Consider the following 14372-nt stretch of genomic DNA (forward strand, 5'->3'; position numbering starts at 1 on the left):
TCACTGTCTGGACAGCAGGTTGCATGTTCTCTCAGTCTTGTTTCATATACAAAATGAGTTCAGATATTGCAGCATAAGGAAGGTATGAGTAAGTCTTTGAAACCAGAGGGAGAAAAAAGAGAACACATAGCCCTGTTGCCCTGCACGGACAATACAGTAGTCCAGCACAGGCATAAAATACCTAGACCATCTAAACATGGTCTGTTTCTCACAAATTAACCTACTTGATTAAACCGAAATGCAGCAAGATAAACGGAAAAGACAGCAAATGCCACATACACAATATATACTGTCAAATCTCACAGCTGGGCATCGGCTCAAGGAGAAACAGATGATGGTACTTTAATTAAACTGATCCTCTCGTGCAACACAGTACTAACACAGGGTTCCAAAACCCTTCTGGTAGCGCTTCCTATAACATTAACTTGCTTTTCATTTCATCACTTAAAACACTCCCTGAAAACATATGCTCTTCATTTAAGCTCACACGAACATGCACCCACACACGCACACGACCACAGTAAACAGGGCAAAGAGAGCCGTGTAGATGGGACCGTTCTCGATGAAAAGTGTACTTGTAAGATCACCACAATCCACCACAACCAAAGACACAATGACACATGGGGGGTGGGAGTGGGAGTGTGAGTGTGTGTGTGTGTGTGTGTGTGTCTGTGTGTGTGTGTGTGTGTGCGTGTGCATGCCGCTCCATTAAGGATTAAGTGTCAAGTCAGAGCCAGTGTTTCATACAGATGGAATCAGCTTGTACAAAGTAAGAGATTATAGTAATTTGTAATGGATGAGACCAGACTGCGGAACAATAACATTGTGCGGCTGTCATTGGGAGCCGTGTTTTCCTGAAGGCTTTATTCGATAACCACTATCGTGGAAGCAGCAGCTATTTGCAGATAACCCCCACGGAGACGGCATCCCATCACATTCGCACGTAACGCGGCGTTTTAGAGCAGATAGAGCTCTGTAATCCAGCCTCCCTATAATAACCGTCCATCTTCCGGCTAGACGGCACAGCTGCCCACAGGAAGTTTAAGGCTCGCTGCACAAAGTCCTTTCTGACACCGCATAGAGTATTTCCGTATCAATGCGATGATTTCCGACTTGTGCGTTATGAGGAAAACCGCTTGAGCCTTTGGGCCTATAATGCAGTAAACTCCAGACCAGCTCAAGTAGATTAGAGATTACAGAAAAAAGACAATTCCAGCAGAGCTTCGTCATTTCTCAAATACCCGGTGAAGCGTGGCGGGTCGTTGCTGTCAGCGCGGTAGTGAAGACCTGTCGGCTGCAGGCTCTCCACGCTGGCATGGAGAGGGATTTGCGGGCAGCAGATGCATTCAGCAGAGCGGGTACGAGACGGCTTTGGGCCCTGTGTACTACTGTATTCACGCAGTCAGGGGTTGGGTGGGTATACGGCACACTATCGCCTGGTGCTAACCATATGAGAGTCGGTGCCACAGGAGGTCTTCCCAACTAAACTCCATCCCATTAGAAAGGTCTTTTTCAATCCGAACTGTGAGCCAAAATGGAGTCCTGCAGTTACTGTGGTATCAATGTGTTTATCCATCCAGCAGCGCTAGAGCCACTGATGGAGATGCACATAAATGCAATCCACGCTGATGATCCCTGCAGCGACTGCTGACGCTGCAGAACGTCGGATCGTTGGCAGCGGGAGGAGGAGGCGTAATCTGCATCGGACCTGGCGCTATGCTAAAACGCCCACGTTCGTTCCTTTCGGGATCGCCGCGAAGCAACCGCAGTGTGACGCTCGGACCGTCACAGCGACCGCAATTTCCTCTAAAAGGTTAGGCGCAATGGCGGTGACAATGGGAGCTGGAGTTCTCTGACGATACAGGGAGCTGTGACGGACGATGGATTCCCGGGGTCTGTTTCAGAGAGAAGGGACGCGTGGGGTCAGCGGGCCCAGAGGGCCCCACATTGGCGCAGGCTGCTGTGGAGCGTGGGTTCATAAAGGCCTCCTCTGCAGCGCCAGGACCCCCTGTCCCAGCACACACACACACACACACACAGACAGACACTGCCACCACCGCTCCAGTGCGTGACTGCTGCCCACGTACAGCGCCATAAACCCTTCTCCTCACTACAGCGATTTCCAATTGCTTTCTTCCCACATATCCCAAAGTCCTTTATTGCCCTGCTGAAAAAGCCCAGCCGCTTCTAGCCAAGTGATGAATATGGAGTTAGGGACGGGGTGGGAGGGGGGGGGCGGGGGGGAGGGCAAAACTGCTTACTGGTGTGTGCGTTTTCTTTTTCTAAAAGTATTGATTTTCATTTAAAATGCACCTCCATTAGCCAAATGGTGAAAGGAAACATTGAAGCTGCTTTTCCAAGGCCGCGCGTTCAGGACGGAGCGGCGGTGCCAATGCACGATGCGAGCTACAAACGCGCAGCGGCTACGAAGCGGCCCCGCCGTAGCGTCGGATCGATAAATAACTGCTTATCATCACATCTTCCCAGGGCTGGCTTTAATGTACACGGACCTTCTCGGGCACGCACCACAAATGCAAAGCGCGTCTGGAGGTCTGTCCTGAAAACGTAATAAGCGGCACAATGACGGATCGCTGGGCGCCGGGAGGGGGTCTGGGATACAGCGCTAGCGTGGTTGACACGGTGAGGCCCCCCTCCTGAGCAGAGCGCTGGTTGGACGTGGTTTATTAATGATGCGCTATGGAGGCGCGGGATCCAGCGGAGTCGGGCTATCCCCGGGGAGGACGGCGGTCCCCGGAGCAGTCATTACGCGCCCCGCTCATCCCCAGGGTGCGCCTGACGCTGGGGGTCGGCCAATCACACGCCGCCGCTGCTTTCTGCTGTGAGAAAGGCGCTCGGATCTGTCGGCTGGCTCGACGGCTTGTGAATGTACATGTTTTCATGTGCGCGCGTGTGCGTTTTCATTCACTTACACACATCAACACGCACCCTGATCCGGATCTGTTCATGTGTGTGAGTTCGGCTGCCTGGTGTAGATGTGACAGCTTGTTTCCACGGTCACAGACACATAAAGATACATAAACATATAAACACACAAACACGCATGCATGCACGCGCACGCGCACACGCACACACACGCACACACGCACAAACACAAAGGCAGATAAACACACACACACACACACACACACACACACACACACACAACTGTATGAAGACTGCTTCACTAGCTTTCAGGCCAATAGGTGGTAAAACAATTTAAATGAGAAACTTAGTGCACACAACTTGCAGCCGAGAGGAACAGCATAGAGTGCACAGTGACTGTGGGCTCATTGTAACCATAGACACAGAGAGCCCTCCCACCACAGCCCGTTTCACTTTTACTTCCTCTAGAAGAGCACTGTGGGATTCCCCAACAAGCACTACAATCACAGAGCTGCAGGAGATGATCATTTTGGCAGAAAGAAGTAGTGAAAATATACAGGATGACAACGCAAAAATTACTGGGAAACTCAAGAATTGATACATGAAAGGCCTGTCTAAGGTTTTTGCTGTCAATAACACATTTCATTTAGCCCTGAATTAAGGGACAGCATAATATAATTTGATGTTTAACTAAAATATACCCTCTACCTGCCACAGCAGGGTTTGGTACTAAAGAGTTCACTAAAAGGGTTTTAACCTTAGGTCTAGCCATGAGGTATTCAATAACAGGTGGGATGATTTTGTTTTTCGAAACAGACCTGTTGGTTGCAGCAGGGGATAGTGCATTGTTATTTTTCAGGGCAGTGCTGTGAGCAGTTGAGTCAGAATTAAACAGAGGTGGGGAGAAACGGCTTCCCGCATCCATCCTACAGAGTCCGGAAACAAAGCACAGCTTTGTTTTTTCTTCTTCTTCTTTTGTTTTAATCTGCGTGAAGCCAGCCAACCAGCCAGCAGTGTTTAATGGGAGAAATATGAATACCTTTTCCAACAACCTCCCTGCTGGATTCAAGAGTACAGCCTCCACACAGAAGGTCAGTCTAGAGCTCTTCAAAGGCCAGCAGGATTGGTCAAAATAGTTCAACTTCAAACTGTGGTACTCGTAGGCATAATGGAAATGAAAATTCTTGAATGATGAGATTCATATTTTTCAGATGGGCTGCCAATTCACACCCCCCCACCTACCAACCCCTGTTGTGCTTTGACAGGATGCCACACATAAATATTAGCATAAAACTGTTAAATATATAAATCTATATTAGCAACTCAGCCCATGTGAAAAACTAAAAACTAAAAGAAAAACTCAAGAAAGAAAAAAGCAATTTTATGCAATTATGTGGCTTACTGTGACTATTTAACCATGTTCGCATGTTCGGCTAGTAACTTACAACAACAAAAGTTTCTGTGTTGTACAGAATGAGGAATAAATGACTGACATGGGACTCGGGTCACCTGGCATAATGTGCATGAAGGCAGCTGACCAGGCCAGCTCTCTAATGTACCTTCACACGAATTTCAGAATCGATATGAGCACGAGGCATGGGGGGAAAAAAGCTTTGGCTCTGAAATGTCATGCTTTGGCCAGACAGTTTAACACACTTCCACTTCCAGTAGGAGGACTCCCCCGTCCTCCGGGCCTGAACGGTGAACGTGAAGAGTGGGGTCTTACCGGCTGCGACGGCCGAGCACATGACGAAGAACATGCCCACGGCGATCCTCCTGAGGGAGGACGGCAGGAGGCCCTTGCGCTTCAGGATGGGGTCCACCACCTTGTCTTTCAGGGGGATGAGCAGGAGGATGAGGACTGCGTCGAACATGGTGAGCCAGGCCGCGGGGAAGCGGAACAGGGAATTCTGGGACGGGGAAAAAGACGAGGGGGTGTGTGAAAAGCGACGAAAATGGTACACAATGCTGGGAAGCCAAATCAACACACAGATTAATAACTGGAGAGAGTATTATCTAACTGGACTCCGCCACTGTGCTAGCTCCCTCATGTGGTCACAGCTAGAACATTACTGGACTTAATTCTAACATGATACAGTGAATGGTATTTAAAATATTACAAAAACCTCAAAAGGCATCAGTAAGTATGATGCCCTGAAGCATGTAAATACACTGCATACTATTATTATCTGTTACAGTGATGTTATGTTGAAGACCTCTCAACATGAATCATTTAGCACGTCAGCTCGTTAAATAATTCCTGTAGCATATTGTTGGTGTGATTCCAGCCTGTGCAAAACACACTGTATTCAGCTGTGATATCTGAACTATGCAGACCCTTGCATACATCATTACAAAAAATAGATTATAGCAATAATAGTGTTGTTTTTATACATTTAAAACAACAAAAGTTACTCTCAAAACAGGGCTCTCTGTAGACATGACCTCTGTCAGCAAGCCTGAGGAATAAGTGACCTTTATCAGATATTGGAATGTTGTAAAAAAGGATTAATAATCACAATACCTTCCTCTCTTCCCACTCTGGTAAAAAGATCTCTGAGTTCACTGTGCATAAGCAAAGCCAACACCATGCAATACAAGTCCAGTACATGCAGGCAAGACCCCATCACAGTATTTTCTATACTAAATTATACCTCTGAATACATAATGAAAATTCCAAATGTGAATTTCTCTATCTTGGTAATGACCCCTCATAAACCTGGAACTAAGGGGGAGTACGTGGTGCTTAAAAGATGATGATCTACAGTAAAATTGAGTAAGCCACCACCTAATGTCCTTGTCTAGGTTGTTCTGGTAATGGGTGGTCACTGCAGGTTAAGGACGTTTTGTGAAAAAAACGTTTATTCAAACAACAGTGAAACAACACGCTCATTATGAATATGGTCCTATAAAGTATTTTTAATGCATGAATAAAAGACAAATATTCATCAGCGAACCTCACAGCAATGGATTCATTTTGCAATTTAGATTTAATTTGAACACAGAAAGAACTCACTAAACTGCTCTGCTTCGAAAAAGCTAATAGTTGAGCTTATTCCCCCGCTGAATTTCCGAATAACACGGTAATTTGAACATGTGCCGCTGAGGGTTGAGGGCCTGTTTGTTCAGCTTTCTTCTCTTCCCTTTAGCCGCCGTCATATCCCAAACATAAATGCGTCCTAATTAGGAATTATTTTCCAACGAGCGCAGCCCGGTTTAAATAACCGAGGTGTCCCAGCAGAGCTTACCGTGGAGGGAGCGAATTTGCCTGGTTACATGTAAATTAAGAGGAGACACCGAGGTGAGGGGAGTGAATTATCACCACCCCATCTCACACAGCCACTAACTCTGACCCGGGCTGAACACGCTACGAGCAGTCTTCCTGGGAGACTCGACCTATTTGTGCAGGTGGTGCCACGGTGGAACTGCACACTTCAACAGGCCCGTTTCCCTGGGAAAGAGGCTACAGCTGTGCTGAGGGAAATGACTGTCAGCTCTTTTTCCCTGTCAGTCAATGGAAATCCTGCTTATTTGTACCAGCATATCTGCTTACTCATCCTGCTGGAGCTGATGTCACCTTCATTCTCTGAAAGGAAAAACAACTTTCTTCCCCTAAAAAGGTGTGTATTCACCTTAATAAGAGTCATTGTTAAAAGCTCAGTCATCAATGGAAAAGGTCTCTCACTTCTCCTTTGACTTTGCGGGTTAGCACAGAAATATGGACATGCTTCCTCTTTTGCAGATGCCTACATCAAGACTTAAAATAGCATCTCGACTCTTGGCTTTCATGGTGAAACGATCAACAATGCACAAACACTGTCCTTCAGTGGTTGTACATGGTCTTGAAGTGCACTTTTTCCATAAGTGCCATATCTGTCCATAGTAATGTCAATCTAATTTCAGATTTTAAACCTGTGAAGATTTGAGGTTCATTAAAAAATTTCATAAGCAACTCTTATGCGTTGTATTTTAAAAAGTGTGTCACAACGCATTTTATATTCAGTTTTGGCTTCATGTTCTGCAGAGAAGTACTGGTCCAACAACTATGAGAAACAGACCAAGATGTGCATCACGAATAAGCAAGTCACACCGCTTTTTTCTTTAAACATCCTGTTAGTCAGTGGACAGGGGGTTAGTACCACAGACGAAACAGTTTCAGTTCACTTTTCAGCCAGAATAGTTCCCTTAAAAAGAAAATGTTCTCAGTCTGAACAATCAACTCTCTACACCCAGCTTTGACTCTCCCTAAAGTTTTGAGGTTCTTTCTATTCTTTCTATAACACACTATCCTTGAGATGTACCGAGTTTAGGAAATGAATTAAGTGACTGACACACACACACACACACAAACACACACACACACACACGCACAGAAGTTTGAGTCAATTTAACAGTCACGACAATTAATCATAAAAGTGGAAGAAATGGAAAACGGAACAATTGCTCAAACAGCTGCCTTCTCAAATTTGAGGACAAAGTGTCCTCAGGCCATAGTCAAATTGCAGGTTCAAACTAATTTTCTACTCATTTGTGACATTTTGATAATGAGAAGTCATGTGATGCTGGAGCTCAAGAAGGTCAGACAGTTAGCAAATAAACAGATTTCTTCAGTCTCTCCCACGCACACATACGTACACACAAATACACAGCTGCCAATCAAGGACCTCCCTTGTGCTTCACACACACACACACACACACACACACACACACACACACACACACACACAAAAATCAGCAGCAGGCTGTTAATCTGTGATTAGCGAGTGGGTCAAAGTTTTGATGTAATCCCACAGGGTTTAGTTTCCCTCACTGCTGCCAGCTGTTGTCTGCTGTGTATCGGACTCATCTCTCCCCAGAGGGCTAGGAATGTCTGCACAAACCTCCAGCGAAAAACCTCAAGGAACAACCTGCCGCACACTGAGAGGAACAGAAACTGAATGGAAACAGATGTGGATGTGTAATGGCTTGATGAGAAAGCGGTAGAGGGCCTTTGTTTGAATGCATTGTAAATTAGTAAGGCTTGTTGAGTGGATACATACAGACAGATCAACATTGCCAAAAAACTTCCAAAAGTAACATTGGTTGATAAATGACAACGTTTGCACTGCTGACAATCTTCCTCAGAACTTACCTGGTTATGGGTGGAGGTGTTAATGGTCATGTTGCCAGGAAATTCCGGGATTCTTAAGTGAAGGCTCTGCAGGACGTAGGTGGTCTGCATCTATTTCACAGAGAGAAAAGTGCTGTCAAGAACGTTTTTTGCTAAATATAAACCCCCCGCCTTCAGCATATTTGACCAGTCAGTAGTAACATTTCACACCATTATTTACGAGAGAAAATCTACATTTCTGCAGTCAGCGTATTCATATAAATGTAGCACTCCTTTGGTGTAGGTGCGCGTGCATATGCACATATGCGTTTTACCTGGAAGTAAACGGTCCAGTAGGGGATGAGAGCCAGGAACACAGGGATGATTTTCAACAGGGCTTTCAACTCCTCCACTTTCTCCTCTGGGAACCTACCCCCATAGGTCACTTTGGCACCGTCCAGCAGTGTTGGCGTGGGCCTCAATTAACAAGAAATCAAGGAGTCAATTGCGTTTCAGGTGGCTGACCGCAACCATTGAGTTCCAGATAGCCGATGCAGTTGGAAATTGGGACTAAAGAAACCTGCAAATTTCTTCTCAAGAAAAGGGGCACGGATAGTGTTCATTGATAGCTCTTATTGGGAACTTCTTTAAGTTAACTCAAGAATGAGGGCAACTCAATTTTTCAAAGCCTGTAATCCCCTCAGCTGGAGAAAGTGTCTCTTAATAAGGAATTTTTGAACGGTCCTATCACTTGACAAGTCAGGTTTTCAAGCTGATTGTGCTATTCTGGTCCAAAGTTAAGGTATACCACATGGGAATAACCTTCCACCGGTGAGAGAAATGATGAATAGTAAGACCATGTAAATCTCCAACAGGCGACTGGATCAGGAGATTTCACTCATCAGGCTCACGCTACGGGACATAAGTGAATCCCACGCTACCCCGTATAGGCCACTGCTTTTCCCCAGAACACTAACTTCTTAAAATTCAGGTACTTCAGCAGATGGTCCTTCTTGAACACAAAGAAAAGTTTGCATAACAATCAGAAAAGGCAGCTGCTCTTCTCTCAAGGATATCTCTCACTGGTTCATACAGCAGATATCAGATGCACAATCTTCATCTGATCTGTACACACCAGTTTATTACAACCTGGTGCAAATCTCAGCATAATTACCAACGATTACATTTTGGACATACCTTATTATAATAAATTGAGAAGCACATAATGTAGATCTGTCTTCATAAGTACAGAAATGGATATTCCAGGACATCCCAGGTCCTATAACGGCAGTTGTTTCCCCCTCCTTTGTTGGTATTCTAGCCCTAGCAGGCAGCACAGTGAGAAGATGACTCCCTTTCTTACCGGAGTAGGTTGGGCTCTTTGGGCCTCTGGGAGGAGCAGCAGAGAAAGCCCAGGATCTTGAACATCTCGGTGAAGGCACTGCCATCGGCAGGCTTGGTGACGAAGACAGCACGGCCCAGCAGGAAGACCACGAGTGAGATGCCCAGGCAAACGGCCGGGATGATGTAGCCCACGAAGAAGCTATAGTTCTGCTGTATGTAGGCCACAAACCCAAGAGACAAGATGGCCCCAAGGTTGATGCACCAGTAGAACCAGTTGAAGAACCGACGTGTCGCCTCCGGACCCCGGTCTTTTACCTAGAAGCCGCAATTTTATCATAAAGACATTTACTTACACTCAAAATTGCGGTTAAGGATTACAAATTAAGGTTTAATTCAAGGTTTTCTATTGTTGCACCGATGGTTTGTGGTAAAAATGACCAATATTTTGCAATCGTGTCCTTCCATCCAGAAAAATACCCATGTTGAAAAGTCTTAACTCAAACACATTAATCTGCATCTCTTACTGATTAATGCCTGTAGTGAAATTATAAAATGCAATTAGTTGCCATAACAGAAGAAAACACAATAATCAAATAATGCAAGAGAAAGCCAAATTTCTGACATTAAATCCTGGAATATGAATTACATTTTCTTGATTAATTCAATTTGTGAAATATTCCCTGATGTGTGTGTAAAGATAAGAAATTCAATATATCGAACAAACTATAAAATAATGTACACGGATTGCGTGCAGTTTGAGAAGCCAACCATAAAATAAGTATGGACATAATTGTTCGATATGCAAGCACATGATAATCACATGATGGTGGAAGCCTCTTGCTAAACCAAATCACTCCTAATTTAAGACGTCTTTCAGCAAGTTTACGTTTAAATCTGAACAACAATAAACCCTTTTAAAGGGTTCCCTGAAAGAATTTTTGTAAGGCTTTTATTAAAAAGTTATTACAATCCCAGACGTTTGGGGGAAACAAATGTGAACCATGTTTTGTTTCCTTCACTTCTTTTAAGTTCAGACAACTCATGTTATGAACCATTTATCGCACTGAAATCAGTCTCATGAGGGAAAATCTTTTAGGTTTCCAGCAGCAAGTTCTTCAGTCAGATTTAGCATCTAACGGTTATGACTGCATATACAAGACCGTCGTCCAATTATGCAATCCAAATAAGCATTGATTACAGCACTGTGTGTGTTAGCATGGCTTCTGCAACAGTCAAATCAATTAATTTATTTCATTTCAGTTCAAATCAACTATCAAAATGTGCTGTGATAACTTTTACCGAAGAGTGTTTTTTTTCTTGTCCATCACCCATAACGCTTCATGCACATCTTACACACCAATTGCAGTTCCAGCTAATTTCACCAGTCAATATTCAAGTTTCAATTCATTTGGCATCTGGTACACAAGCAATTAAATTAATCAAGGACCATGACAGAAGGATGGAGAGTAAACAGGTGCACACCACTCTACATCTGAGAGGAAAGAAAAGCAGTTTCTCACCCAGAAAAGCCTATTGATTGGGAGGACAATATGAAGAAGTGCCCAGATGTGAATCAGTCATATTTAAAATCTCAACATTTGCCATTGACAAATGGGAAATTAGATGTATCAATATCCCAGTATCATAGTAACAAAAAGGGCTTGATTAAGGTTGGTTATTTTACCCTCATTTACAGTTCATTTAACTGTTATTTAATAACTGCCCATATAAACTAACACCAATTTATTTTTGATTAACTTACTGACTGGTTCTAAATTTGATGGCTGCATACACTTCATCAAATAGGCTATATTTCATCCGTACATAATCACAACAATACAAATGCAGTCATGGAAGATAACAGGAATCCTAAGCATGGGCACTGGCTAAAAATAATACTTTCAAAAGAAATTGATCTTTTATTCACTTCAATCTTGAGTGATACTGTAGCAATGTACTGTAGGTTTCAGTTCTCCTTATTGACATATGGTAGCAGCACTGCCGTAATTTAGTAATGTTATTAATTGGTGGGAAAGGTTCTCATTGCATTTGATCTAGCACTCTGTAAATCAATTGTTCCCTGTAAAATGTAAAAATGAATTAATATAAAATGTATAATTCTGGATATTAGCCCAGGAGTTACTTTTGTAATAAGGGACTGGAATGTGACACAGCCAGATTGGAAAATTAGCACAGAAAACAGTTAAGCAGAAGCCATCATGTCCTGAGACTTAAACTATGCTTTTATATGCTTTTTTATAGTGAGTGGAATGAAGGACAGCATATCAATAGAAATACCTTCCCTTTAAAACCCCACAGTTTTTGACTAAATGCAAAAATGAAAGCAACCTTGGCACACACCACAGACCCAGATACCCATTTGCTTTGAGCTGCTTTCATTGCAAAAGGTGCTTGAAGGCAAACACCTCAGAACTTTCCAGATAAAACTACAATGTCCTGGGAGAGATAGCATACTTTCAAACCTCAGAAATTCAGCCAACAGAAACGATGTCATAAAGGAGCTTGGATAGTACCGTGCAAATAGAATCGTACCTGGTCGGCTCCAAAAGGAGTGATGTTGGACTTCACTGTCCCCACACCTAAGGCGATGAGGACAAGGCCACTGTAGATTGCAGGCCCGCAGTAGGGCGGGCGGGTATGGCAGGTCACGTTGCTTGGAGGAGTACCGTTCAGACACTCTGGGGGAAGTACGGGGAAAGCCGGTTCTTCATTACACAGGTTTATCCTGGTGCTCTCGTGAGCAATAAAGGGGAAAAACAGCATCCCGAGGAGGTAAAGGACCAAACTGCAGGCGATGGTGCAGAACTTCCCCAGGTAGGCGTCTGCCAGCCAACCACCAAATGGAGACACCAGATAAGTGACCCCCATGAAAACTAGAGGGGCTTGACTGGCCTGGGTCCCCTCCCAATAGAAAGGGCTGGCATTGAGGAAGAGGACTAGGTTGGAGATGATGCCATAAAATGCCACTCGCTCAAAGGACTCGGCCAGAAGTACTGCCGCACAAGCCAGTCTTCTGCCCTGAAAGACAGACCCTTGAAATCTGTTTGCAGCTGCAGGGCTCTCCAACAGCGGGGTGGTTTCACTGATATCCCTACTTGACATGATGCACTTTGTTGATCCGGACAAACCGCTAACAGAGAAACTCAAAACCTGTGGATGAAAGTTTGAAACACAAAGTTAAAGGCATTAATGATTCATATTTAACCTGATGCCACATATGGGTAATTCCATGTCAGCTCAACATTTTTGGACCACATCGTCACAGATTTGAATGAGATTCAGCATGCTGATCTGGTTTAGAAGAAACCCCTGGAACCAAATACACTTGTCTCGGATTATTAATCTGGGAGATATGGCCCAACAAAGTTTGCGTTAATTTGCTTGACTCCACGGCTTTGACTTGCCCCATTTCTATTATTGATGGTATCAGAAGAGGTGTTGGATCACGGTGTTGACATTATAACCTACCTACATGAATCAGATTTCTATATATAATCGCTCATAACTCTGCTAAATTTCATTTTAGAGTGAACATCTCTCAAATGGGATTAGCATATTAAAAAGTGTTTGATAGCTAATAAACTGACTAGGTAATGGCACTGCAATTTGTTTTATTGTTGAACTGTTGTGCAGACGTTTGCTAGCTGCTAGTTAATCATGCTTCAATACAGGTCCGTACTGTATGACATTTATGCGACCTAATTTAGCGAGTAAATTAAACGACTAGTTTTGGATTTACTGGGATTACTACAAACCAAACGACAAACAAGTATTATTTTTGCTTTAGCTAACGTTAGTCAAATTAACTGAACTAAATAATTCAAGTTAAGAATCAGACAGCAAACTCCTTGCTTCCTAGTTAACGTTACATCTCTAGATGCAAAGGCGTGTTTACAATCTCGCTTGCTAATAGTTAAGTAAACTGTAAATTAGCCAGTTTTCCAACCAACTTCGAACTGATTTTGTTGAGGCAGTCCTTCAGTTAGCTGACTAGTAATAGTGCCGGCAACACAGTCAGCTAGCTAACGTTGGCTCAATCCATCAAATACATGTAGCTAGTCAGTTCCTCCCGAAAAATAAATGACAACCGTTAGCTAGCTAACCATGTAATACCCACGAATAACGCTAGCTAAATAGCTAACGTTAGCTAATAGTAGCGACAGTAAAAACAGAGCCTTGGCTAGCTGACAAAATTATATAACGCTGTCAAATACGATGATTCAGATAAAATAAACGGTGTAAGTTAGTTATAGCTTAGCTAGTTAACAATTTGGCAAACAATACATTGAAGGCTAGCTACCTTTGATTCCGCTCCGAAACGTCTGCCATCTAGATTGCTAGCTATGTTTCATGTTGATTTGTTCCTTTCGGTATTTGTTATTTTATTTTATTTTTTTATACTTGTTTTCGTGGTTAACTGCAGTTGAAGTTTCCCCACTTTCTGAAGTGGCTAGCTAAGTTACTCCTGAAATAAACCTGACTAACTCAGTCACAGTACTACCGCGTGACATTGGAGTCCGCCCACTTCCTTTATTTTAGCATTTCATTGGCTATAAAGGTAAAACTGGCGTAGAACTACTGGATAAATTCGATGCCAATCATTGGTTATTTTCTAAAAACTTCCTGGATAATCCGTCAACTGCTGTAACCGCTGTAACCACAGAAATGTATCTGACATAGTAAACAGTCATTACCATGTTGGTGGACATTTAAAGGAGTACATACACTCACAGAACAGTTCTGTGCACATTCCACACAAGCAACTACTTTTAACAACCTGTAGGAATATTTCATGACACTAATTGATAGATAATAGATCATATATTTCCTACAGTAGTTCAGAAGTTACAGAAGTTGTTGTAATACTTATTTTCTACCGTAGCAAGTATTGCTCAACTAAAAATAATTATACTATTTGGCTATGTTGTATTAAGGAAACCAAATTACCAGTTGGTTCCCTATCAAGGATATCTGATTGTACTGCTATAAATAATAAGCACATCATTTTAGCTTGTACAATCTCAAATAACAGTGT

General features: G+C 43.3%; 1 protein-coding gene across 3 annotated transcripts in view; it reads right to left on the reverse strand.

Annotated features, from left to right (window-relative positions):
* Positions 1–13817, reverse strand: part of slc15a4 (solute carrier family 15 member 4) — a 36552-nt gene extending 22735 nt beyond the window's left edge. For all 3 annotated transcript variants that reach the window (XM_061260165.1, XM_061260167.1, XM_061260166.1), the window contains exons 1-6: positions 13638–13817; positions 11870–12487; positions 9336–9631; positions 8308–8449; positions 8015–8104; positions 4610–4793 (exon numbers count right to left, since the gene is read on the reverse strand). In XM_061260165.1, the coding sequence (XP_061116149.1) occupies positions 4610–4793; positions 8015–8104; positions 8308–8449; positions 9336–9631; positions 11870–12439 (1282 nt within the window). In that variant the 5' untranslated portion in view covers positions 12440–12487; positions 13638–13817. The remainder of the gene's footprint in view (positions 1–4609; positions 4794–8014; positions 8105–8307; positions 8450–9335; positions 9632–11869; positions 12488–13637) is intronic.
* Positions 13818–14372: the final 555 nt, after the last annotated feature.

This window comes from Conger conger, chromosome 11 (genome assembly GCF_963514075.1).
Source record: "Conger conger chromosome 11, fConCon1.1, whole genome shotgun sequence".
Taxonomy (NCBI): Eukaryota; Metazoa; Chordata; class Actinopteri; order Anguilliformes; family Congridae; genus Conger; species Conger conger.